The sequence below is a fragment of the Tamandua tetradactyla genome, chromosome 9 (genome assembly GCF_023851605.1).
Source record: "Tamandua tetradactyla isolate mTamTet1 chromosome 9, mTamTet1.pri, whole genome shotgun sequence".
Taxonomy (NCBI): Eukaryota; Metazoa; Chordata; class Mammalia; order Pilosa; family Myrmecophagidae; genus Tamandua; species Tamandua tetradactyla.
Genome location: NC_135335.1, coordinates 37507745 through 37532283, shown reverse-complemented (window position 1 = coordinate 37532283; position 24539 = coordinate 37507745). Strand labels below are relative to the sequence as shown.

General features: G+C 37.9%; 1 protein-coding gene and 1 non-coding gene across 14 annotated transcripts in view; one reads left to right on the top strand and one right to left on the bottom strand.

Annotated features, from left to right (window-relative positions):
- Positions 1-24539, top strand: part of ATG7 (autophagy related 7) — a 300207-nt gene that overhangs the window by 139994 nt on the left and 135674 nt on the right. For 12 of the 13 annotated variants that reach the window (XM_077116532.1, XM_077116543.1, XM_077116542.1 and 9 more), the window contains one exon: positions 17232-17354. In XM_077116532.1, the coding sequence (XP_076972647.1) occupies positions 17232-17354 (123 nt within the window). Of the gene's footprint in view, positions 1-17231; positions 17355-17742; positions 19488-24539 lie in introns of those variants that run through there. The other variant, XM_077116531.1, reaches the window with a different exon arrangement.
- LOC143647552 (U6 spliceosomal RNA) lies at positions 2811-2917 on the bottom strand. The gene has a single exon (XR_013158164.1). It is a non-coding gene; the product is annotated as a U6 spliceosomal RNA (small nuclear RNA).

The following is a 24539-nucleotide window of genomic DNA, read 5'->3' as shown; positions in this document are numbered from 1 at the left end:
GTCACTTGAATTCATCTGTCTGTATTCTGTGTCAGCTTTGAGCACTCTGTTTTCTGCCTTTTATTGTCTTCATAAAGGACTCCAACACAAGGATTAAGACCCACCTTGAATTGGGTGGGCCACATCTCCATGGAAACATGACTATCCCAAGTGCAAAAACAGCTCTGGATGCATTGTGCATCATAGCAGACATGAGTTTATCTCCTTGACAAAAGATGATACCCCTTATGCACAAACACTCTCAGTTTCCAGAAGAAGCCAGTAACCTACAGATGGCTCTATAGATTTGAGTCAATGTATTGAGTGGTTATGGCAGTAGCTGTTGTTGGGCTTCTTGTTTGCATCGTTCTAATCTGTCTCCCTGTTGACTTGTATTGATAGTTTAAAACAAGCCCTCCTCAAATTTATGACCTAGAGTAGGACTGTATAAAGACTAGATTAATTAGCCAGAGAGTCCATTCTTTGTAAATATTTTGATCATTATAACATCCTGGTTATTATTGAGCTCAGTTTTGTTGAGACAAATTATTTGAGAATATCTGCCTTAGTTTGCCAGGGCTGCTCTGACAAATACTATATGCTACTTGGCTTAACAACAGGAATTTATTGGCTGCTAGTTGTAAAAGCCAAAAGTACCAAATCAAGAGGTCCGTATGCCATGCTTTCTCTTCTATTTGGTAGTGTTCAGGTGATAGCTTGCCCCAGTCTTTGACATTCCTTGACCTGCATCTCTGCTTGTCTCATGTGGTATCCTTGGTCTCCTCCCATGGCTTTCTCTAGCTTGGCTCTCTATTTTCTGGCTTCTTCTAGGTTCTGGTTTCTATTAACTCCATCCAAATTTCCTCTTAATCTGTATTATTAGAGGCCTGATAAAGATACACTGTGACTCAATTTGGCCACAGCATAACTAACAATATTTTCACAAGGTCCTATTTACAAATGAGTTTATTTCCACAGGAACATAGATTAAGAAAAGGCCCTGTTAGCATACGTGATTTAATCTACCATAATACCTTTTTTTAATGTTTATGATAGAATGTTTGAAAGAGAACTACTTTATAGATTTAGAGAAAATCATTGGTGCCAGATTGACTTTTCTACCTGAGGATCTCCACTAGTTTTTTGATTCTCCTATCACTTCCCAAAACTTGAAGGTTATGTATCTTCCTAAGGGTATTTCCTTTATCTCCTCTCCCTTTCTCTTTGAGATTTTTACTTCTTTATCTTTCTGATTTCAGAAGATCTTCACAAGTATTCTTCATCTCTTTAGAGGATAAACCAGACTATGTGGTACTTAACCCTAAACAACTATTCTAGTTAAATGAGGCATTGTTGAAAAAGCATTCCCTAGCAATCCACAGATTGACGGTGGATGGGATACCTAAGGTCATCCATCTAGAGGGTTCTAACTGCTCAGGCTGCTTAACAGTCACCCTAAACTAGGTCTTCATTCTCATATACCATCATGGGTACATGTTTTATGAAAATATAATTCACACACCACAACATTCATCCTTTTAAAGAGTACAATTCGGTGGCTTTTAGCATATTGACAAGGTTGCACAGTCATCACCACTAATTCCAGAATATTTTCTCATTCTCAAAGGAAGCCCCATAGCCATTAGTAGTTGCTCTCTTTTCTCCCTATAACCAAAGCCCACAAATCTACTTTCTATCATTAAGGATTTGCTTATTTTGAACATTTCATATAAAGGGAATCATACAATATTTGTCTTTTTATGACTGGCTTATTTCATGTAGCTTAATGCCTTGAAGATTCATCCATACTGGAGTATGTATCAGTACTTTTTTTATGGCTGAATATTATTCCACTATACAGATATATCATATTTTGTTTAATCATCATTTGGACATTTGGTCCTTATGAATACTGTAGCTCTAAATATCCATGTGTAAGTTTTTGTGTGTATGTATGTTTTCAGTTCTTTTGGTTATATTCCTAGGAGTAAGATTACTGGGTCATATTGTAATGCAGTATTTTGACTTTTTGATGAACTGCAAAACAGTTTTCCACAGCAGCTGTACAATTTTAGATTTCTACCAGCAGTCCAGTCTTTCTTTCTCTTTACCAGAACTCATTATTGTCTCTTTTCTATTCTAGCCATCCTTGTTGGTGGGTAGTGTTATATCACACAGTGGTTTTCATTTGCATTTCCCCGAAGACCAGTGATGTTGTGCATCTTTTCATGGGCTTGTTGGTTTTTTATATATCTTCTTTGGACAAATATCTATTCAAGTCCTTCTCATTAGGTTGTTATCTTGTTTTTGAGTCATAGGAGTTCTTTATTCTGGACACTAAACTGTTATTCATCAGTTATATAATTTACAAAAATGTCTTCTCATCCTGTATACTGTCTTCTCACTTTCTTGATGGTATCATTGAAGCACAGATTTAATTTTCATGAAGTCATATTTATCTATGTTTTTCTTTTATTGCCTGGGGTTTTGATGCCATACCTGAAAAAAAATGTTGTCTAACACAAAATGTAAGTTTTGAAATTAGGAAGTGTGAGCCCTCCAACTTGGCTCTTTTTCAGGATTGTTTTAGCTATTCTAGGTCCCTTGCATTTCCTTAGGAATTTTAGTATCAACTTGTTAATATCTGCAAGAAACCAAAAAGCTAGCTTAATTTGGGCAATATTGCTGTCCTAACACTATTCAGCCTAGGAGTCCATGACCTCAAGATATCACTGTATTTATTTTGGTTGTCTGTAATTTTTTTCAGTGACATTTTGTAATTTTTGATGTACACGTATTCCTCTTAGTTTTTTTTTAATTTCCATCAAATTAAAAATATGGAATACTCCACAAATTTGCGTGTCATCCTTGCGCAGGGGCCATGCTAATCTTCTCTGTATCATTCCAATTTTAGTATATGTGTTGCCGAAGCAATCACCCTCTTATTTTTTATTTTATTTTTTTAGATGTATTGGTAGGTGTTTTATTCTTTTTTATGCTCTCATAAATGGAATTATTTTGTTATGCTACTATAAATGGAATTTCATTTCTCTTTGAGTTCTTCATTGCTAGTATATAGAAATATAATTGTTTTTGCATATAAATCTTGTATCCTGCAACCTTGCTGAATTCATTTTTAGTTTGAATAGTTTTTTGTATATTCCTTAGAATTTTCTACTTAAGGAATCATGTCATCAGCAAATAGAAATAGTTTTACTTTTTCCTTCCTAGTCTAGATACCTTTTATGTCTTTTTGCCATTTATTTCTTTTTCTTGCCTAACTGCCTGGCTAAACCTCCAGCCCAATGTTGAATAACAAAAGCAGATATACTTGTCTTATTCCTGGTTTTAGGAGAACTAACTGTTAGCTGTGGGTATTTGTACATTGTCTTTACTGTTGGGGAAATTCCCACCTTTTCCTAGTCTGTTGAGTGTTGATCATGAAAGGGTGTTAGATTTTGTCAAATGCTTTTTCTGTTTCTGTTGAAGTTGTTGTGTGTGGGTTTTTTAGTTTAGTTTTGTTTTTTACTCTTGATATGTTGTATTACATTGATTTACTTTCATATTTTGAATCAGTATTGCTTTCCAGAGTTAAATATCACCCAGTCGTAGATGTGATGGCTGAGTTCCTATGTCAGTCTGGCTAGGTAGTGTCCAGTTGTTTGGTCAAGCAAGCAGTGCCCTGATTGTTGCTGTGAGAGCATTTTGTGAATTTAAATCATTGGTTAGTTGATTGCATCTATCACTGATTACATCTTCAGTCAACGAAGGAGCTTGCCTTCAGCAGTGAGAGAAGTCTCATCCAACCAGTTGAAGGCCTTTAAGGAAGAACCATTAATTTCATCAATCTGAAGAATTTCTACATCAGCCAGCCAGATTCTCTCAGGAATTCACTGAAATCTTGAGTTCCCAACTTGCGCCGTTGTTCTGTGAAATTTGGACTTGCCAATCCCCATGGTTCTATGAACCAGTTCCTATATAATAAATCTCTTAATATTTTCTTTCTGTCTGCCTGTCTTTCTATCTAATCTTTCTACTTCTCCGGACAATTCTGTTTCTTTGCTAAACCCAGATTAATATGATGGCATAAAATACTTTTTAAATGTTCCTAGATTCAGTTTGCTAACGTTTTGTTGAAGAATTTTGCATGTGATTCGTAAGGGATATCGGTCTATAGTTTTCTTTCCTTGTGATATCTTTGTCTGGTTTTGATATCAGGGTAATTCTGGCCTTAGTGAGTTGAGAAATGTTTTATCCTTTTCTATTTTTTAGAAATTTTTGTGAAGGATTGGTTTTAATTCTTCTTTACATGTTGGTAAAAATCAACAGGAAGTCCATTTGGTCCTGGGCTTTTAATTGTGTGAAGCGTTTTTGTTTTCTTTTTGCATGGGCAGACACCAGGAATGGAGCCCGGGTCTCCGGCATGACAGGCGAGAACTCTGCCTGCTGAGCCACCATGGCCCGCCCCTGTGTGAAGTGTTTTGATGACCAGTTCAGTCTCTTTACTTTTCATAGGTCTTCACAGATTTTCTGTTTATTCTTGAATCAGTTTCATTACTTTGTCTTTCTAGGAATTTGTCCATTTCATCTAGTTTATTTGATTTGTTGGCATTCATTTATTCATAGTATTCTTTAAGAATCCTTTAAAAATCTGGAAGGCTGATAGTAGTGTTTCCTTTTTTGTTCCTGACTTTAGTAATTTCATTCTTCTCTCTTTTCCCCTTGGTTAAGCTAGCTAAAGGTTTGTCAATTGTGCTGAGCTTTTAAGAGAACCATCTTAGTTTTGATGATTTTTCTCTATTGTTTTTCTATTTTCTATTTCTACCCTAATCTTTATTATTTCCTTTCTTCTGCTAGCTTTGGGTTTCGTTTGCCTTTTTTGTGTGTGTGTCCGCAAGGTGGAAGTTTAGATTATTGATTTGAAATAAATCTTCTTTTGTAATGTTTTAAAAGCATTTATGGCTATAAATTTCCCTTTAAGCAATGCTTGCACTGTATCCCATAAGTTTTGGTATATATATTTTATTTCCATTCATCTCAAAGTATTTCCTAATTTCCTTTGTTAGTTTTCTTTGGCCACTTGGTTATTTAGGAGTGTGTTGTTTGATGTATCTAGATAAGGATCTCTGAATTCATGCTACTTGGAGTTGAACTTATTTGATGTATAGATTATTTTTCAACAAATTTGGGCAGCTTTCTGCCTTTATTTCTTCAATTATTTGTTCTCCTCTCTCTTCTCTTCTAGCACCTCTCTTGTGCATATTCTGTTGTGATTGTCTTCCGCAAGTCTCTGAGGCTCTATTCACTTTTCTTATTTTATATTCTTTCTGTTCCTCAGACTGGAGAATCTTAACTGGCCTGTTTTCATTTTTGCAGAGTATTCCTGCTCAAATCTGCTGTTAAGCCCTTCTAATGAATTTCCCATTTCATTTGTTGTATTTGGTTCTTTTTTTAAATTTCTATTTAATCATATTCTCTATATTCAGAAGTCATAGTTCATAATCATTCCTTTAGTTCTTTAGACATGGTTTTCTTTGTTTTGTGGATCTATTTAAATTAAGTATTTTAACATCCAACATCTGGGTGTCTTCAGCGATAGTTTCTATTGATTACATTTGTTTTCTTCCCTTCTTTCTTGTGTATGTGACATACTTCCACTGTTTTTTTGAATGTCTGATGGTTTTGTTGTTGTTGTTGTACATTTTAAATGATGTAAATAGTCAACTCTGGAAATGAGATTTTCCCCTCTGCTTGTGGTTTGTTGTTTGCTGTTGTTTTTGTTTTGGTTGTTATATTTGTTCAGTGGCTTTCAGACCTAATTTTTTTAAGTTTGTATTTTTGGTTACCTGTGGCCTCTGAAGTCTCTGTGTAGTTTGCTTCATGGCCATCTAGTGACTGGGACAGAGATTTCCTTAAATGCCTGGAACCAGTAAGTCTCAAAATCTCTGCGAAGGGGCTCTCTATGCATGTTGGGGCATATTTTCAGCTCTCAGCCAGGCTGTTGAAAACTCTGCCTTAACCTTCCTTTCCCACTTACACAGATCCTCAAGGTCATCTAGAAGTGAGAGCTTAGGGCCTTCTCGGGTCTCTCCTGAGCATGTGCACGTCCTAGGCACCTAGCCTAATGGTCTTCGGGGTTCCCAAGGGTGTGTTGGCTCTTTTCATAAGCCTCCTATAAGCATCTAATTCTTCAGATTTTCCTTTTAAGCTTTCTGGTTAGCTTCTTGTTTGCTCCACCTATTATCCACCACCTCAGAAGACCACAGTGTTAAACATTGGGTTCTGGAGAAAAGGCCTTGGCACTGGGTAAGCTTTGAGTCAGGTCAAATAAAGACAGCAAGTTAAAATGCCAGAGGTCACTGTTTTAACCAAGATTCAGCCATTTTTCTTGAATAAATGCTCCCCAGTTTCTGAAATTCTTTGGTTAATTTTCAGAGTTCTGAAAAAATTAACTTGGAACTTTTTGGGGGGGGAGGTGCCCAGTCTGGAAATCAACTTGGAACATTTTTGCCATTATTCTCTTTACTTTTATGGAGAGGAAGATTTCTAGAAGTCCTTACTCCAGTAATTTTACTGGCATCACTAAGTGTTTTCTTATCGTGTATTTTATGTACTTATCAAGACCTATATGAAAATAATAATTATATTTAAAAAGTAAAAAATGTGTAACAAATGTTTGTAATCCATTCTTTTTTTAACATTTTTTATTGTGAAATATGTATACAAAAAAGGAATGTATTTCAAAGTTCATTGTAGCAAGTAGTTATGGATTTTAGGGCTTAGTATGAGTTACGGTTCCACAACTTAAGGTTCTTCCTTCTATCTGCTCTGAGACACTGGAAACAGAAAGAAATATCAATATCATGATTCAGCAGTTGTCCTCGTTCGTTAAATCCTATCTTCTCTGTTATGATTCCTCCTCCCGCTCTGATCCTTCTCCCAATTTTTAGAGGTATTTGGGCTATGCCAATTCTAGCTTTTTCATGTTGGAAAGAGGTGTCAATTATATGGGATAACGGGATGGAGCTAGTTGATGTTCTTGGAGAGGCTGGCCCCTCTGGATTTTAGGACTTTATCTGGCCTAGGAAACCATCTGGAGGTTGTAGGTTTCTGGAAAGTAATCTTGGTGCGTGGAACTTTTGTAGAATCTCAGGTAAGCCTTAGGTGTTCTTTAGGGTTAACAGGAATGGTTTTGGTTGGGGATTGGCAAACCCTGGCAATTAGCAATACCTGGCTGAAGCTTGCATATGAGTAGCTCCAAATTGCCTCTTGGCTCCATTTGGACTCTCTTAGCCACTGATACCTTATTTTGTTACATTTATTTTCTCCCTTTTGGTCAGGAAGGCATTGTTGATCCCACAGTGCCAGGGCCAGGCTCATCCTGATAGAAACTATCAATTTTCAGTGTTTGAAGTCATGAAATTTTCTTTGTATCTCAGTAAATGAGGAGAGAGGGGTTTAGTTGCAACTCCTTTTTAGAGATGAGGAAACAGGGTCAAGAGTGTGAAGTGTTTTGAGTACTTCCAGTTCCAGTTCTGAGTTTCTTTCCTTCTACCTTACTCCCGTAGAATTCTCATCTGGATGTGTGAAGATATCAAGGTGTAATATCATTTGATTCTCTTTAGTATAGCTGAGTATTGCACCATAAGAAATTAATTAAAATACTAAAATTTGGGGACTGTTATTCCAGAATAAATTGTTGTCTTGATTTTAAAGCTATTTGATCTTTTGATTTGACATTCCTTGTATCCTCTAAATAACTCTCATGCCTATTTTGTATTTGGATGCCTAAGAATAAGTACAATTTCCACTAACTTTTGGCAAGAAGCCAAAGACTTATCTGTTCTCTATTTTTGGTGTGCCAGTAGTTATCCTGGTTGATACTGTAGTTTTTGACATACCCTTACATATCTCGAGCTCAAATCTGATCTTCCTTTTAAAAATTTGGTCTTATAAATCCTGCCTGTGTCCAATAGAATAAAGTAACAGCAACAGATTCAGTTGGGATAAAAACTACGTTTCCATATAAATCTGTTTTCTTGTCCATTATCTACTTTATCTCACTTACATATATAGAAACAAAAAGAAAGTTACTGGCCATCTGGTTGACATTTGAAAAATGCTATCAACTTTTGATTACCAGTGACAAGCAAGCAAAGCATTTCCCTCAATCACTTTGGCAACCCAGTATGCCATGAGGAGTAGGGTCAGAGAATATTAGAAGGAAGCAACAATCATAGGAGAGGAATTTAATAGGGAAAGGTTCTTGCCAGAGTTGCTAAGTGAGCTGAACTTTGATGGAAAAAAGATCTAAGCTGAGGGGAAAGACAGGAGATCATTCGAAAGTAGGGAAGCACCAAGAGGGAAAGAGAAAGGAGCAGAAGCTTTTCCAAGGAGAGAGTCCTGTAGAAGAACTGGTTATAGTGAAGGTAGAATAGCAGTATTTCAGGGGCTGCTGAAATCAGAGCTTTTTTTTTCCTCACATTTTTGTGTTTATTTTTTATTATAATGAGAGAAATCCCAGGATACCAAGAGACAGAAATTGGTCAGAATGTTTCCCGGTCTTACTGCATTGCTTCCTGCTCCTTACCTGCAGTGTGGATTCTCCATCCTGGAGTAGCTTGCTCACCAATAGTACTGGAAAACAGGGTTTGCCCTCGATTTGAAGCAGACCTCTGCAGACATAACCAAGTAATTGACCCTGAGAGGGTGGTGTTCTGACCCTTCTTTTGTGGATTATCTTACACACACGCTCAAGGCCCCAGAGACCTCCAGTCAGTCTTCTGTTACTCTGTTTGGGACATTGGACAAACTTTCCCTAATCTTTTTTGAAATACCTACATATGTATATTTTTAAATCATCAAGTAAGCATGATTTCTAAATAAAAGAGACTTTAAACAGGAGGTCTGTGGAAATGATACATTCTCTTCCCCCTTTGAAAATAAGGTGGATTTTTTTTTTAATTTTAAATTATATACTTTGAAATACTTTCAAATGTATAGGACAGTTACAGAAATAATGCACACCCCATACAGAGACCTCCAAAACCCCTAACCCCCAGATACACAGATTATCAGTTTTAACATGTTACCACGTTTGCCATGTTCTGTCTGTCCATCAGTCTATCAATCCATCCATCCATCTACTTTATGAATGCTAAGTATAGGTTGTAAGCATCATGCTCCTTTAGCATGTAATACTATCATGTACATTTCACAAGAACAAGGATATTCACTTACAGTCCGCTGTAAGTGTAACCATCAGGTTCAAGACATTTAATACTGATTTAAAAAGTTATAGACTTTTCCAATTTTTCCTATGTTCCAATTATGTCCTTTTTGAGCATTCTCTCTCCCTTATTAGATCCTGAGCAGGATCTTGTATTCCCTTTATTTTTCATTGTCTCTGTAGTTGCTCTTTGTCTTTTTAAAAAATTATTGTTATGGGAATGTATGCAACATATACCTTCCCATTTCAACCATTGCCAAGCATACCTTTCAGTGAGATTGATTGCATCCACTGTTGTGGTATCCTTGCCAACTTCCATTACTAAAAATTTCCCATCTCCCCAAACATTTTGCATTAACTCCTCATAGCCCCTACTCATTACCCCTGGCAACTTGTACTCTAATTTTTGTCTCTATGAGTTTGTGTTTTCTTTTATATTTTCTTTGTTGTTACCATGGGGCTTAAATGTAGCATCCTAGATCTATAACAATCTTGTTTGTTTTGATACCCAACTTAACTTCAATATATATTACCTATACCCAGCCATTCCCCAACTTTATGTAGTTCTTGTCACAAATTACATGTTTATCTATTATGAGTCCACCACCACTGATTTCTCATTGCATTGTATGTGTTTGCCTTTTAGCATCTGTAGGAAGTAAAAAGTAGAGTTATAGACTAAAAACATAATGTTACTGGCTTTTCTATTTACCCCTGTCATTACCCTTATTGGAGATTTATCTCTTCATGTTTCTTTGCTCTATTATCTGCAGAACCCTTTTTTTTTTTTTGCACAGGCAGGCACTGGGAATCAAACCCCGGTCTCTGGCATGGCAGGTGAGAACTCTGCCTGCTGAGCACTACGGCCTGCCTCTGCAAAACTTTTGACCTGCAGAGCTCTCTTTAGCATCCCTTCTAGGGGCAGGGTAGTGGTGACAAACTCTCACCTTTTGTTTATCTGGGACTGTCTTGTTTTCTCCGTTTTTGAAAAACATTTTTGCCAGATACAGAATTCGTAGTTCATTGTTTTTTATTTTTATTTTTGCTTTCAGCACTTTAAATATGTCACCCCACTGTGTTCTGTCTCCATGGTTTCCAATGAGAAATCAACATTTAATCTTATTAAGGCTCCCTTGTACATGATATGTTGCTTCTGTCTTACAGCTCTTTGAATCTTTCTTTATCTTTAACATTCAGCAACCTGATTATAATATGCCTTGGAATGGGTCTATTTGGATTTATTCTGTTTGAAATTTGTTGCATGTCATGGATATGTGTATTTATGTCTTTCATTAAATTGGGGAAGTTGTCGGCCCTTATTTCTTTGAGTATTCCTTCTGCCCCTTTCTCTTTCTTCTCCTTCTGGGACTCCCACAAGGTGTACATTTGTATACTTGATGATGCCCCACAGGTTCCTTAGACTCTATTTATTTGTTTTCATTCTTTCTGCCTTCTCCTCAGTCTCGACAATTTCAGTTGTCTTATTTTCAAGTTCACTCATTCTTTCTTCTGCTGGCTCCAGTCTGCTGTTGAAATTCTTTAGGGAATTTTTAATTTCTGTTACTGTGGTCTTCAGCTCTATTTAATTCCTTTTCATAATTTCCATCTCTCTATTGATATTCTCTTTGTGTTTGTCTATTGTTTTCCTGATTCCTTTTGGTTGTTTGTCCATGTTTTCCTTTAGTTATTGGAGCATATTTAGGACCATTTTTAAAACCCTTTGTCTGGAACATCCTTAGTCTGGTCCTCCTCATTGATGGTTTCTAATGATTTAGGTTTTTTTCTTTTACCTGTTCTCTCATTTCCAGTCTCTTTTTGTGTTTTAAAACTTTTGTTGAAATCTGAACATTTTGATATTTTTATGTGTTTTGCTGGAGTTTAGACTCTGAGGTGTCTGTTCTATAAGCTTGTATCCAGCTGGTATTATTGATGGAGCTTTCTTTGAATGCCAAGAGCTAAGGGTGGGAAGGGAGGAAAAACATACCTCTTCCAGTCATTGCAGACTGATTTATGCCAGTGTTCTCCTTCAGGGCCTATCTATACAATGAGTTTAGAGAATAGCTCCAGGCCGAAGCATAGGGCCCCCCAATCCTTTCTGCATACATGTCTTGTCTTGAGCATGGGCTGTACATGGGTATCAATGTCCCCATTTCCCCCCAGGAAATGGTTTCCTTGTATTCCTGGGCACTGCCTGGCATGTCCTACAGCAGCAGTCGCTAGCCCCTGGCAGCTCGACTTTTCTGCATCCCACAGTGTGGTATAAGAGAGCTCTGTGCCCCCTTCTGCATGTAGGGCAGATTCTGGGACAGCGAGCCTCTCAGGGCACCACCAGACATGTGTGCCCCCGGTATGTGCATGAGGGTCAGTCTGCTTCCTCTGGCACCAGGACCAGGAACCTGGGCTGGAAACATGGCTAAGCTCTGGCTGTGCACTGAGCTGGTGAGAGGTGAATGAGGGGCCAGCCAGGGCACCATGAAAGCCTACCACTTTTTAAAAAAAATTTTATGAATAAAATCAATCCACATACAACGCAAACATTCTTAACGTATGAACATTCCATACCTGATGCGCCATCAGTTGCCCACAATATCATCAGATAGCTATATATTCATCACCACAATCATTTCTCAGAACATTTACATCACTCCAGAAAAAGAAATAAAAAGGAAAAAGAGAAAATCCATACATATTATACCCCCCGAGCCTACCACTTTTAATTAGCCTTTTTTTCATTCAGTGCTGCCCAGTTACTGCAATCCTTTAACTCTTCTCAGGAACTTACAAAAAAAAATGGTTCAGACAGTTCTTACCAGTTGTTTAAAGCTTCTGCGGGAGGGTGTTCTGAAGCATCCCACTCTGCCATCTTGATCAGGGCAGTGAGTTTTTTTTTTTTTAATGGGCTGCATAGTTCCTGGTGTCCCTTGTTTAAGGACAATAGACAGTAGTTGCAAACTGTGATTTTCTTCTTTCCCCTTGTCAGGAGGTCTTAGATCCTGTGAATGGCATTTTTCAGGGAATCACCTGTCATTGGAGGGTTGTGGAGGGGCTTAAATGCTTAGCAGGAGAGTCTTGATTTGATCTATTAAACAGTGAGGCATCACCAAAGGTTCCCAGTCACAGGAGCGAGATTCATAAAATAGGGATTTTTTTAATGCAATTTTGTTGCGATGTATTTACGTACCATACAATCCATCCAAAGTATATGGTCAGTGGTCCACACTACATCAGATGGTTGTGCATTCATTACCACAATCAATAAATTCATATTTTAAGTAAAGATCCTACCCTCTTTGGGAGTATGTGTTCATTTATATCATGAATAAAGAAAACCCAGCCTTATAAACCAAGAAGGAAAATCAAGTCCATCAGGAAGGAATCCATTCCTTATACTAAGTCATTATTATTTCGCTGTCCTACTTTTCTAGTACCTTTATATTTATAACCTCCCAAAATGTAATGTGCGTACACGTCTCAGGACCACATATCCTGTAATTCGCCTCAGAGGTGTGATGTATTGTGTGTCGGCCGAGAGGTTGTTGCAGTCCTCACATTCATGGTGAGCATTTCTTTTTCTCTCTCTCCACCTTCTCCCCCAACTCCCCCTTCTGTTCCTCCCTCTCCCCACTTCTCCCCTCCCTCTTCCCCACCACCCTTTCTTTTCATTTTTCCTTTTAAGAAGATTAAACTGTGGGGCACGGGGGGGGGGGGGGGGGCAACCTTGTACTTTTTATAAGCCGCTTATGCTCATAACCCAGATTAACTTCCCAGCACATAAAGAGAATACTGGAAAACCCTGGCATGATTAAATATGCCCCGAGAGGATTCAGTTTTTCCACATATTTTTAAATCCACCACTATTAATAAAAAGCCAGCTTTAAACTTTCTGTACATCCTGATTATGGGGGGAAGACTTTACTTCATTCTGTACTGGCTGTTCGTTTTCCCAGTCAGATTTGTGCCACAGTGAAATTGTCTGTGGAAACATAGGCTTAAAGTTTGAAAGTTTGGGGTCCAACAAAGTATTGTCTCTGGAATGATTCCAATTTTTTTTCAAGATTCTTCTGTCCATTTTTCTAAATGGTTTCTTCTTTCATCTTCCTGGAAACGTAGTATGGAGTAGCTATTTAGTGACCTTAGTGGTTCACTCAGAAATAAGGGATCACTAAACACACAGAATTTATCATTTAGGAAAAGATCGTTTAATTTCCACAGACGTTTTTCATGAGATAGTATTCTCAGGAAATCTGATTTCTGTGGTCTTCAGCTCTGTTTGGTTCGTTTTCATAATTTCCATCTGTCTATTGATATTCTCTTTGTGTTCATAAGGAATCTGATTATTACTGAAGGATTCAGCTATTTATTAAATGGCTTTGTATCCTGACATTGAGTTCTCAGATTAATTGACCATGGCTAATTGGCCAAGACTCTACTTTGTTTGTGCCCTGAGGCATAGTGGTCCCCCTGCCCCTGTACCTCAGAACTTCCACTTCTCTGTGCCCTCTAGCCTGTGCTTCTTTCCTTACAAACCTGAGCCCCATTCCCAGTCTCTTCACTGGTACTTGCCAACCCCTCAGTTTCTTTGGCCTTTCTTTTTGTTACCCTTTCATGCCAATCTCCAAGCTTGGAGGTTTCCTTACCCACTTTTTTCCCAAAACATACTCTCTGCCCTGAGCAGGGAGGGACTTTACATTGCTTAAGCTCTCTCTTGGCATTCTGTGACTACCAGGCAGACTCCTTTCTCACATTCCATGGGCAGCTGACACACAGCACTACCAACTCTCCAGTTCTAGAATCCACCCCACCCGCCCATCTTGGAACAGATGACCATGCTGCCTGCTGTTCAGAGTTGCCAGAGTTCATCAGCTCTCACATCACTTCTCTCTCAACTTCCCACTAGGGTCCTCTTTAACCTCCACACTTCCTGTTGCCACGGGAGGGCTGTGCCTCCTTTCTAGTGCCAGCCTCTTCATCTGTATTTTATATTTCTCCTTCTATCTCTTCTCAGATATTTCTGCAGCAATAAAAATAATTGAAACTAAATCAGTTTTGTTTTTTTTTAATCAGTAATTTGTGCACAGGGCTTTAAAAATTCAAGTAGCACCAAAGGATGTGCAGTAAATGTCCCCACCTCCCCCCCGAGACAATAACTTGATACCTGTGTGTATGCTATGTGTTTGTATTCCAGAAATAGTATACATATAAAGAAGCATATACAAATGTACAGTTTCTGCTCTTCTCCTCTGCTTCCCCTGACCTTGTTTAAAAATACAAATATTTTGTACAGAGGGTCCTGGACAACACTTTTTTCAATATATCGTTATAGCTTAGAAATCAATTTATATCAGTACAACAGAGTGGCCTCATTCTTTTAATGCTACAGGATATTTCACTGTTTATCTATACCTTAATTTGGTTAATCAGTCTTTATTAAAGGGCAGTTTTTTATAATCTTTTGTTGGTGCAAACAACGCTTCAATGAACATCCTTACCCATCAATCTTTATGCCTGTTTTGGTTTACTAATGCTGTCAGAATGCAGTATACCTGAAGTGGATTGGCTTTTACCAAGGGGCTTTATTAGGTTACCAATTTACTGTTCTCAGGCCATGAAAATATCCAAATTAAGGCATCAGCAAGATGATACCTTCACTCAAGAAAGGCTGATCACTTCTGGGGTTTTTCTGTCACACGGGAAGGCACATGACAACACCTGCTGGCTCTTTGCTCCTGGGTTCCATTGCTTTCAGCTCCTTGTTCCAGTGACCTCCACTCTGAGCTTACGTCTCCAAGCCATCTGGACTCTCTGCTGCTCTGTGTTGGCTCTGAGTTCTTTCTCATAAAGGGCTCCAGGAAAAAATTAAGACACACCTTGAGTGGGCGGTGTCACATCTCCATGGAAAAAACCTAATCAAGAGGCTCTACCCAACAATAGATCTGCCCCCACAAGATTGGATTAAAAGAACAGGGTTTTTCTGGGGTACATAACAGCTTCAAACCAGTAGAATGCCCATGAACAAATACAAGTGTAAGAAAAAATCTTAAAAGCAGAATGGCTGGATCCAAAAGTTTATACATTTTCAGAAAGAAGACTTTTTTTTTTCTATTTCCTTATTATTGCTTCTCCAGCTTCTATTCATGTTGATTGATTTCTTTATTTTTTTCTTTGATATCTGCTACCGTCTTGAAACCTTCCATCTCTTTATTTCTTTTGAGTTCTGGAAGAATTTCTGAAGCATTCTGGTTTGGGGTTTGTTTTTCTACAATTCACAGTTTCTGTGATCACTGAATTCCTAAACGTGGTCATCATTTTTTGGTTTGCATCTAAGGACTATTCACTCTTCTCATATTGTTCTCTTATCAAGATTACCTGCTTCTTACCTCTTGATCTTTTTATTGAAGGATAACATACATGCAAAAAAGTACACTAATTTTAAGTGTTCAGCTTGTTGTATCCTCACAAAGAACACCTGTATACCTGCCCCCAGTGAAAGAAACAGACATTACCACCACCCGAGAAGTCTCCCACGTACCCCATTCCAGTTACAGTCTCTCTGTAGGTAATCACCATCTTGACTCTACCATCGTAGATTCATTTTGCCTGTTTTTATTTTTTTTTACTTCATATATAAATAGAATCATACAGTTATCTACTGTTTCTGCCAGAAGAGAACTTGTTTTAAAATTGTCTGTGAGAATTATCTGTGTTCTTGCATCTAGTTGTAGATTAGTCATTCTCGTTACTGTATATATACCACCATTTGTTTATTCATTCTACTGTTAATGGACACTATATTAGTTAGGGTTCTCTGGAGAAACAGAATTAACAGGGAACACTTGCAAATATAAAATTTATAAAATTGTCTCACGCGACCACGGGAACGCAGAGTCCAAAATTTGCAGGACAGGCTGTGAAGCCAACGATTCTGATGAAGGGTCAGGACGAACTCCACAGAGGCTCACCAGCTGAAACAGGAAGAGCCTGTCTCTTCTGAATCCTCCTTAAAAGGCTTCCCATGATTAGATTAAGCATCTCTCATTACAGAAGACACTCCCCTTTGGCTGATTACAAGTGGAATCAGCTGTTTATGTAGCTGACGTGATCATGATCTAATTCTATGAAATGTCCTCATTGCAGCAGACAGGCCAGCACTTGCCCAACAAGGCAAACAGGTACCACAACTTGACCAAGTTGACACATGAACCTGACCATGACAGACACTTACTAGTTCCATGCTCTCATGATTAGTACTGCCATGAATCTTTTCATTTTGTCTTCTGATAGGCACATATATGCATTTGTGTTGGGTATATACCTGAGTGGAATTGCTGAATCATGGGCTATATAAGTATTCAACTTCTAAAGTCTCATTTTGCACACCCATGAGAGTCTTGGTTATTCTACCTCCTTGTCAGTACTTGATATTTTCTTTTTCATTTCAGCCATTTTGATGGCTATATGCAGTGTTATGTTGTGGTTTTAGTATTCATTGACCTGATCATTTGTGATATTGAGTTCCTTCTCATTTCTTTATTGCCTGTTTGGTTATCCCTTTACTTGTGAAATGCCTGTTGAAATTCATTTTTCCATTTTTAAATTATCATTTTTAAGTGCATTTGACTAGCCAGTAGGTCACATCCTTTTGTCCCTTCCTTTTTCCTTTTCAATTTTTGTCTTGGTATTTCGTTCATATATTATTTTGTCCTGACAAATGAACTTTTAGATCAGTAATCCCAATGAACTTTTAGTGAATATGCATGAATCTTTTATTTCATTTGGGAAAAATTGGCCACTGAACTGAAGGATGTGATTGTCATTCTAACTAAAAAGAAAAAAAATGCCAAGCCCTCTCTGTTGTTGTTGTTTTTTTTTTTTGACCAGCAAATTTCATTAATATCTCCATATATAATTCTAGTTTTAGCATTGTTTACTATGTTTTCAACAGATGCTTGTTTGAAGTAAAAGTCTTTTAAAATGCATTTAAAGTCTGTAGCCCCCTTTAAAAATATATATAAATGTTTTACAGGTTCTTGATCAATATGAACGAGAAGGATTTAATTTCCTGGCAAAAGTGTTTAATTCTTCACATTCCTTCTTAGAAGACTTGACTGGTCTTACATTGCTGCATCAAGAGACCCAAGCTGCTGAGGTAAGTACAAAACAAAGCTTTCTGAGTTGACTACTGATGTGTTTGAGACTCGTCTGACATTCAGTTTTATAGAAAAGGAAGAAAATGATTCATTATGATTTGGTTTTTTTAGAGCAAATATCACTACATATTCTGCTAGTTAAGAAGGAGCCTTCAGAAACTGCTAGATGCTAATGTGTATTGGTTGTTCTCTAGTAGGTGCCTTAGGCACGACGTTGATGATAAAGAAAGAGCAAGATACTGATTTTTCAAGTACCTTATGTCCTTACTGGAGAGCTGATTGTCTGTAGTCGGCTCTACTGTTGGTATATCAGAGTGTAAGTCCAGGAAGGCACCGGACTCTGGCCATGTTCTTCTCAAAGGACACAATGTTTGGTGTTTATTTCAGAATTTGATCCATTGTCTTAGGCTACTGAAGCACACCACAAAATGACTTTCCCAATCACCACCTGAGAAAGTGATTTGAAACCATTGGACTCCAAGGAAAGTGTCAATAGGTTTCCTGCTGCCTGGCCACTGTTTGGTAGTTTTCTTTTTACTAGGCCTTTTACATGTTAATGTTTTTGTTTGTCATTAGGATATTTTGCAGATAATAATGCCCTGGGTCACTATACTGTGTGTGTGTGTGTTTTTTTTAAAGACTGAGTTTAAAAGAAAGATTATCAATTTGTATTTGATATGTATGCACCATGTAAAGTGGTGGAACTTTTATTCATTTGGTGAAATGAATAATTCCTACCAATGGATGAATGAGTTTGTCAACATCTTTTCTTCTTAGTTACCTGGATGAAGAAACTGTTAGGAAAATTGTGGCCTCTCATAGCATTTCCACAAGCTACATAAGGAAAACCAGGACTACCTGTCCTACAGGTGTAAAACACAAAGTTGTCATTAGTCTTGTTCATTGATAAAAGTCCTTGCCAAGCCAGTGCTGATCCAGCCATTGGGGTGAAAGGCTGCAGTTCAGAAGAGTGAGCTGGCACCGAGTGTGGAAAAACCAGGTGGGGCTCCTTGGAGCTTTGAGTAGATGGGGCTGCAATTATCAAGCACACCAGATAGTGTGTATCTAGGGCTGGGCTTAGAACTAAAAGGGGTTCTTCTCTAACTCACTTTGATATCCTTGGGGTATTTAATGGACATGATCTTCCCAAAGTCAGAATCACAGGAAGTCTGCTACCTTCAGTTTCAAGAGATGAGTGTTATCTCTGCAGAACTTTGAGATTTTCTCCACTCTCTGATCGGGTTACCAGGCCAGAGTTCAGAACATGGTTGCCACACTCAATACCAGTTGGTCTTTTGAGCAGTCTGTGCTGCCTGATGGTGAGTGAGAAATAACTTATAGACCTTTTCAATCATGCAGCCACTTGGCTTTTTAGCTGGGGGAATTTTCCACCAGCTAGGAACAATTCAAATATAATCTTAAGCTGGCTCGAAGAACTTGAAATTGATGCCATATTTCACTCTTTTTTAAAGCAGAGCAGATGCTAGGATAATGGGCAAATTCCTTAATTTAACTTGGTGTGTTTTGCATTTTAGTTGATCAAACATTAATAAGCTTTTCAGAGACTCAAGAAGAGAAAAAGTTTAAGAGAACAATAGTTATGTCTAAGTAGATGGTGGTGAGGGGACCTGGTTTCATTTGCAAGTTTGAATTTTCTTTTTGAACTTTTCCTCCATTAAGTATATTTATAGTTTAGGAGTCATAAGTCACACATGAAATTTTAGATTAGAGGTGGTAAACTGGTTGGCCTGTGAGCCAGATATGGCTTGCAGGTGTGTTTTGTTTGGCTGCCCTATGTGTTAACTTTTGGATTAAGCTAACATTTAAAAAATCATGAGTTTTAAATAAAAGTCAAAATTTCTCAATTTCTGGCTTGTTGAAAAAATCAGGTCTGGCAACCCCTAGCCTGCATTACTTAATAGTAATGGTTAGCTGGAGCTGAGAGGCAAATTATATACATACATAATGCACTTGCTACACAATTTAAAGGTACAAGAACATATTTCACGGAAAGGAAATCTTCCTTAACTACCCAGCTCCCTTCCTGGAGCCCAGCTATCTGGTGAGTTTCTCACCCAGAGATATTCTTTAGGTGATATTCTCCTTTTAGATAATGTTCTTCAGTTGGTGGCCTTTGTCTTAGAAAAGGATCTTTTTTTTCTTAAGTGCTAAGTAGGGCTCTGTTTTAAGATAAGGGTCAAAATACCATGCTTACCAGAGGACCTGGTAGCAACAAAAATCATTGTGCTACCCATATCATTTTATATTACTGTGCAAAATGTGTGTGTACGCACACACATGGTTTGTAGGTAAAATAATTGCATCAAGGTAGTATTTGATTTACATGCTTGATTCCTAGTGCATTCACAGATGTTAAATTCAGTAATAAAAATTTAATTCACCTTCCATCTAGAAAGGTCCCAACTTATTTATTTTAACCATGTAATCAAGATGCCCCTTTATTTCTCATCTTGGGCTGTTTTCATCAATCAAAACTAGAATTGCAAAAGATTCAACCAAATAATATGTGACTGTATCATTGTGTCTTGTTTATAAAATATGTATGTGCACCACTCTGTTTCCTTTGTTTCTTAATTTACCGAACGTCATTTGAAAGTGTCGATACAGGCATTGTGCTAGTAACTGAGCACACGAGTTGTGAGATCCGGTCCTCCTCTTTGCAAACTCAGAGTCTCGTGTGAGGAGCAGAGATGTTAATAGTGAGCTCTAATATAACCAAAAATGTTCTAGTCGTTTGAATATTAAATGCAGAGAGAGCACAGTTGGAATTTGTCAGGCAAAGAATAGGGAAGAGAAGAAGAGGAGGGGACCAGGGCCTTCTCAGCTAAATAGGGGTCTCAGAGGCCAAGCTCTTTAGTGTGTAACTCAGAATGATGAGCAGTCTAATGTGGCTGGAGCCAGAGTTACCTGAAACTAAGATAATTTTTTTAATAACAGCTTTATTGAGTTATAATTCATATACCATAAAATTCACCCTTTTAAATTGTGTAAGTCAGTGGTTTGTGGTTGTTCAGAGTTGTGCTACCGTCATTACTATCTAAATTAATATTTTCATCAGGCTAAAAAGAAATCCCATATGTATGAGCAGTCACTTCTCACCCTCCACCCCCTACCCTTCTACCCCCATCACTAGACAACCACTAATCTACTTTCTGTCTCTATGGATTTGTCTATTCATATAAAGGAATCTAAATGAAATCATAGAATATGTGACCTTGTGTGCCTGGCTTCTTTAACTTAGCACGCTGTTTTCAAGGATTGTCCATGCTAGAGCAAGGTACTTTTTCGCTTAAAGAAAAACAAAGTTTGATGCTATTAAATTTTCCCATGTCTTTTAACAACTGTGGTCTAGCTCCCAAAAATAAAGTCCGTTTATGAAGGAGGAATACAAAGCTGATTCTACTTGATACTACAAATCCCTTTGTTTCCAGAGAAAGAAAGGGACACGTAGACAATGAAATGGAAGATAAATCCAAGACAGAATCATCTAGAGTCAGTGAGATTAATTGAAGCAGTCTTTTTTTCTTTTTTTTGCAGTCATCCCTTTCTCTGGTAAAATCATGGTGCTGTTGGGATTAACAGACAAGTTGTCAGGTGGATTTTATTGGAAAAGGGGTTGAGGAGCAGGCTTATGAAGGTAGTGGTGACTTTTTTAGGAAACGGGCGAAGTGAGTGAAAGTTGCTGGATGGCATTGGAGATGGTATGGCCTTGGCGGCTATGAAAAAAGAACAGAACTGGCCATTTGGCTTAGCCAGATAAAGAAGAATTATCCTATTCCATTCAGCGCACTGAGGAGAGGCTGAAGAGATACAATGCAGTCTTTAAAATATAAATGAGAGGGCTGGCCACGGTGGCTCAGCAGACAGAGTTCTCGCCTGCCATGCCAGAGACGCAGGTTCCATTCCTGGTGCCTGCCCATGCAAAAAAAAGAAAAAGTTTAAGTGAGAAATGTATATGGTGGGTTAATTTTATCTCAAGTTATAGATTTAAACTTTTAAAATACCTCAAATGTCATTTGTCTTTGCTGATTGTGTATTTCATAAAGAAAGGGCCTTGAACAGACACCCATATTCTTTGTCTCTAGACCATCTGGCTATAAATTATCATGACATTGTGTCCAGGGGTGTTAGGAGGTGTGATAGAAGAAAGACCCACACAGGGGTGGGTCTTAAAATGTTGTGAGGTTCTGATCTTTACTTTCTTTTTTTTTTTTTTTTGCATGGGCACGCACTGGGAATCAAACCCAGGTCTCTGGCATGGCAGGTGAGAACTTTGCCTGCTGAGCCACCATGGCCTGCCCCTGACCTTTACTTTCCAAGGCCCTTGGTGAGAATAGTTTCTGGTACTTTGAGATGGACGCTTATTTCCATTGTTCCCAGACTTCTGTTTATCATAGTTGGAGCCAAACGAAACAGGGCCCAAGGTAATGAAGCACTGCAGATATCGAAGTCACAGAGCTGTTAAAGCATTCATTAAATGTTTTTAAAATCACTGAAATTGTTAAAGAAAGCTTCAGTCTAAAGAAGGAATGTGAATGGGAGCCATCTTTTCCTAAGACTTGCTCTGACTTCCCTTCCTAGGACTATTCTTCATCCTATGAAAAGAATGTGTCAGATCACATACATTTATTTAGTTCTAGCCATGGGTTCAAGATTGTTGTTGAACAATGTTGTTGGCTGTGGTAAATGCCAGCTAACTTTCAGACTTAATCTAACCAGAGAGAAAAAACTTATTGATAAGGAAATTACCGAATCAAGCTATATTGATACAGTCTTTAGAAATTCAAATTTAAACCCCATAACCAACTTTCCTAAAATAACTCATCCTTATTATTGGAAGTTTGCAAGTTCCATGATCCAAGGGTTAATTTTAGACTGTGCCTTATTCCCATGTCTTGAATATTTTATCAGTATTTGATGTTTTATGCCATTATGATTTCAGGATTGCTGTTACAGTACTCCATTAATATGATTTGCATTTCTCTTAAATGTTTGCTGAAGCAGTATTTCTGTCTCGTGAATTGGAGACTAATGAATGATCACTAACATGGTTTAGAGCCAGCTATAACATAGGATGTAAAATCATAAACAGACTGGCAGAAATGAACAAAGCTAAGCTGATGGGCTGATTCTGAATTAAAATTGGGTGTCTGACTCATTCACTATAGAATTCATGATTCTAGAAAATAAAATGCCCATTTCTCTCATAGCAGGAAAGCCATATGAAAAGCATTATGGTCATGTGACATGACTGCATTGGCATAGTAGTTTACTATTCAGCAAAGTAAATAACACAATTAACAAGTGTTTCTGCTGGGCCTTTTGCACTTATTCTGGGTTTTTGGCCTCTCCCTCGTGACAGCTGGTTTTGATTTGGTTCCTGTGGAATATTTTGTTTTGTTTTGTTTTGCATTTAACAACAGTCAGATATTTATGTACAGCTTCATCAAGGGCCTCTGATGACAAATATGCCTTTGGAGGCCAGTAGAAGCTGCGGGAAACCCCCATGTCAGCACTTAGACCGGTTTCCAATGGAGAGAAACCACGCTGGGAACTGACTTAGCCTGCTTATGAATCCTTTTCTCTTTTCCCAAACCCTTCTGCTAGTCCCCTTCCAACCTGTGCTGGCCCATCACAGGACTGTGCCCTGCCTTGAATTTTCCTCATGAAGCAATTCCTTAAAGACACAGCCTTGGCTTCCTTCTCTCCTTAGTGAGGGGGGTGGGGATGAGGGGAGGCAGAAACAGCAGGCAGAAAGCCATTTCCTTCTTAGATGAGAAACTAGGGCCTGCTTTTTAAAATAAGGCTTGGCAGTATCCCATTTGGAATTCACTGTATAAAATGTGTCCCTTTTATTTGCTGTCAGAGTTATCTACATGGGTTTGAAATGTTTGGATAAACTAGTATTGAGAAGCATCCAGTTGGAAAATAGACAGTGAAATCTAGGCAGAATTCCTCACCCTTCAGAAGAGGAGTCTTAGATTGGAGGTCTATAGAAGAGAGAAGGAATGAAATTCTAAACACTGAAAGTAGAGTAAAAACAGCTAATATTAAGAAATTGAACTTGGGATGTATTTCAGCCTTAAATTGTAGTCCTTGTTCTTCTAGCATCCTCATAAGTAACCTTGGGTGAATAACTTCAACATTTTGTACGTCTGACTTTCTGCTTAGTGTGAGGTGATTGAACGATATGTGAAGTGTTTTTTTAGCTCTAATAATCCATTGATTTTGATTCAAATATACAAGTTTGGAACTTGTTACGCACCCCAGAAAAACCATGTTATTTTAATCCAGTCTTGTAGGGAAAGACCTATTTTTTGATGGAAACTTTTGATTAGGTTTTTTGCATGGAAATATGAACCACACAATTATGGGTGGGACCTTTTGGTTAAATTGTTTTCATGGAAATGCGGCCCACCCAATTTATAGTGTGTATTAATCCTTTTGCTGGAGCCCTGTATGAAGAGAATAAAAAGCAGAAAACAGAGAGAGCTAAAGCCAATCCAGAGAGCTGATACCTGGACACAGACGTTTGAAGATGCAGAATGAGGGAGTCCCAGGGGAAGCCACAAAGACGCACAAATAAGAGAGCCATTTGAAACCACAAGCCAGGAGAGAAGGACAACAGAGGTCACCATATGCCTTCCCATGTGACAGAGAAACCCTGGACGCCAACAGCCTTTCTTCAGAGTCAAGTTATATTTCTCTGGATGCCTTAGTTTAGACATTTTTATGTCCTTAGAATTGTAAATTTGTAACCTAATAAATTTTCTGTATCCATTTGTCATCCAGGCCAGGCCATTTCTGGTATATAACATTCCAGCAGCTTTCACAAATCAAAACACAGGGTATGGCTAGGAAGTAAAAAGATGGTCAATTTTCATATTAAAATGTTTAAAAAAAGTATCAAAATGCTTACCTTTTATATACTTTGTAAATATTCTTTGGTGTCTCTTCCATCTAGCTACCATTGCTAGAAACATTTTTGGACACCTTCTTATTTTGTTTTTTGAGATTTAGATCAACTTTTGAGCCTCAAAAGAACAATTCTTATATTGATTATTAGTGTGTGTGTGTGTGTATGTGTGTGTGTAGCAGTATGTATAAATCCAAGATGGTATATAATCTAGCTTAATAACTCAGCTCATTCTCCAGACTTGTTT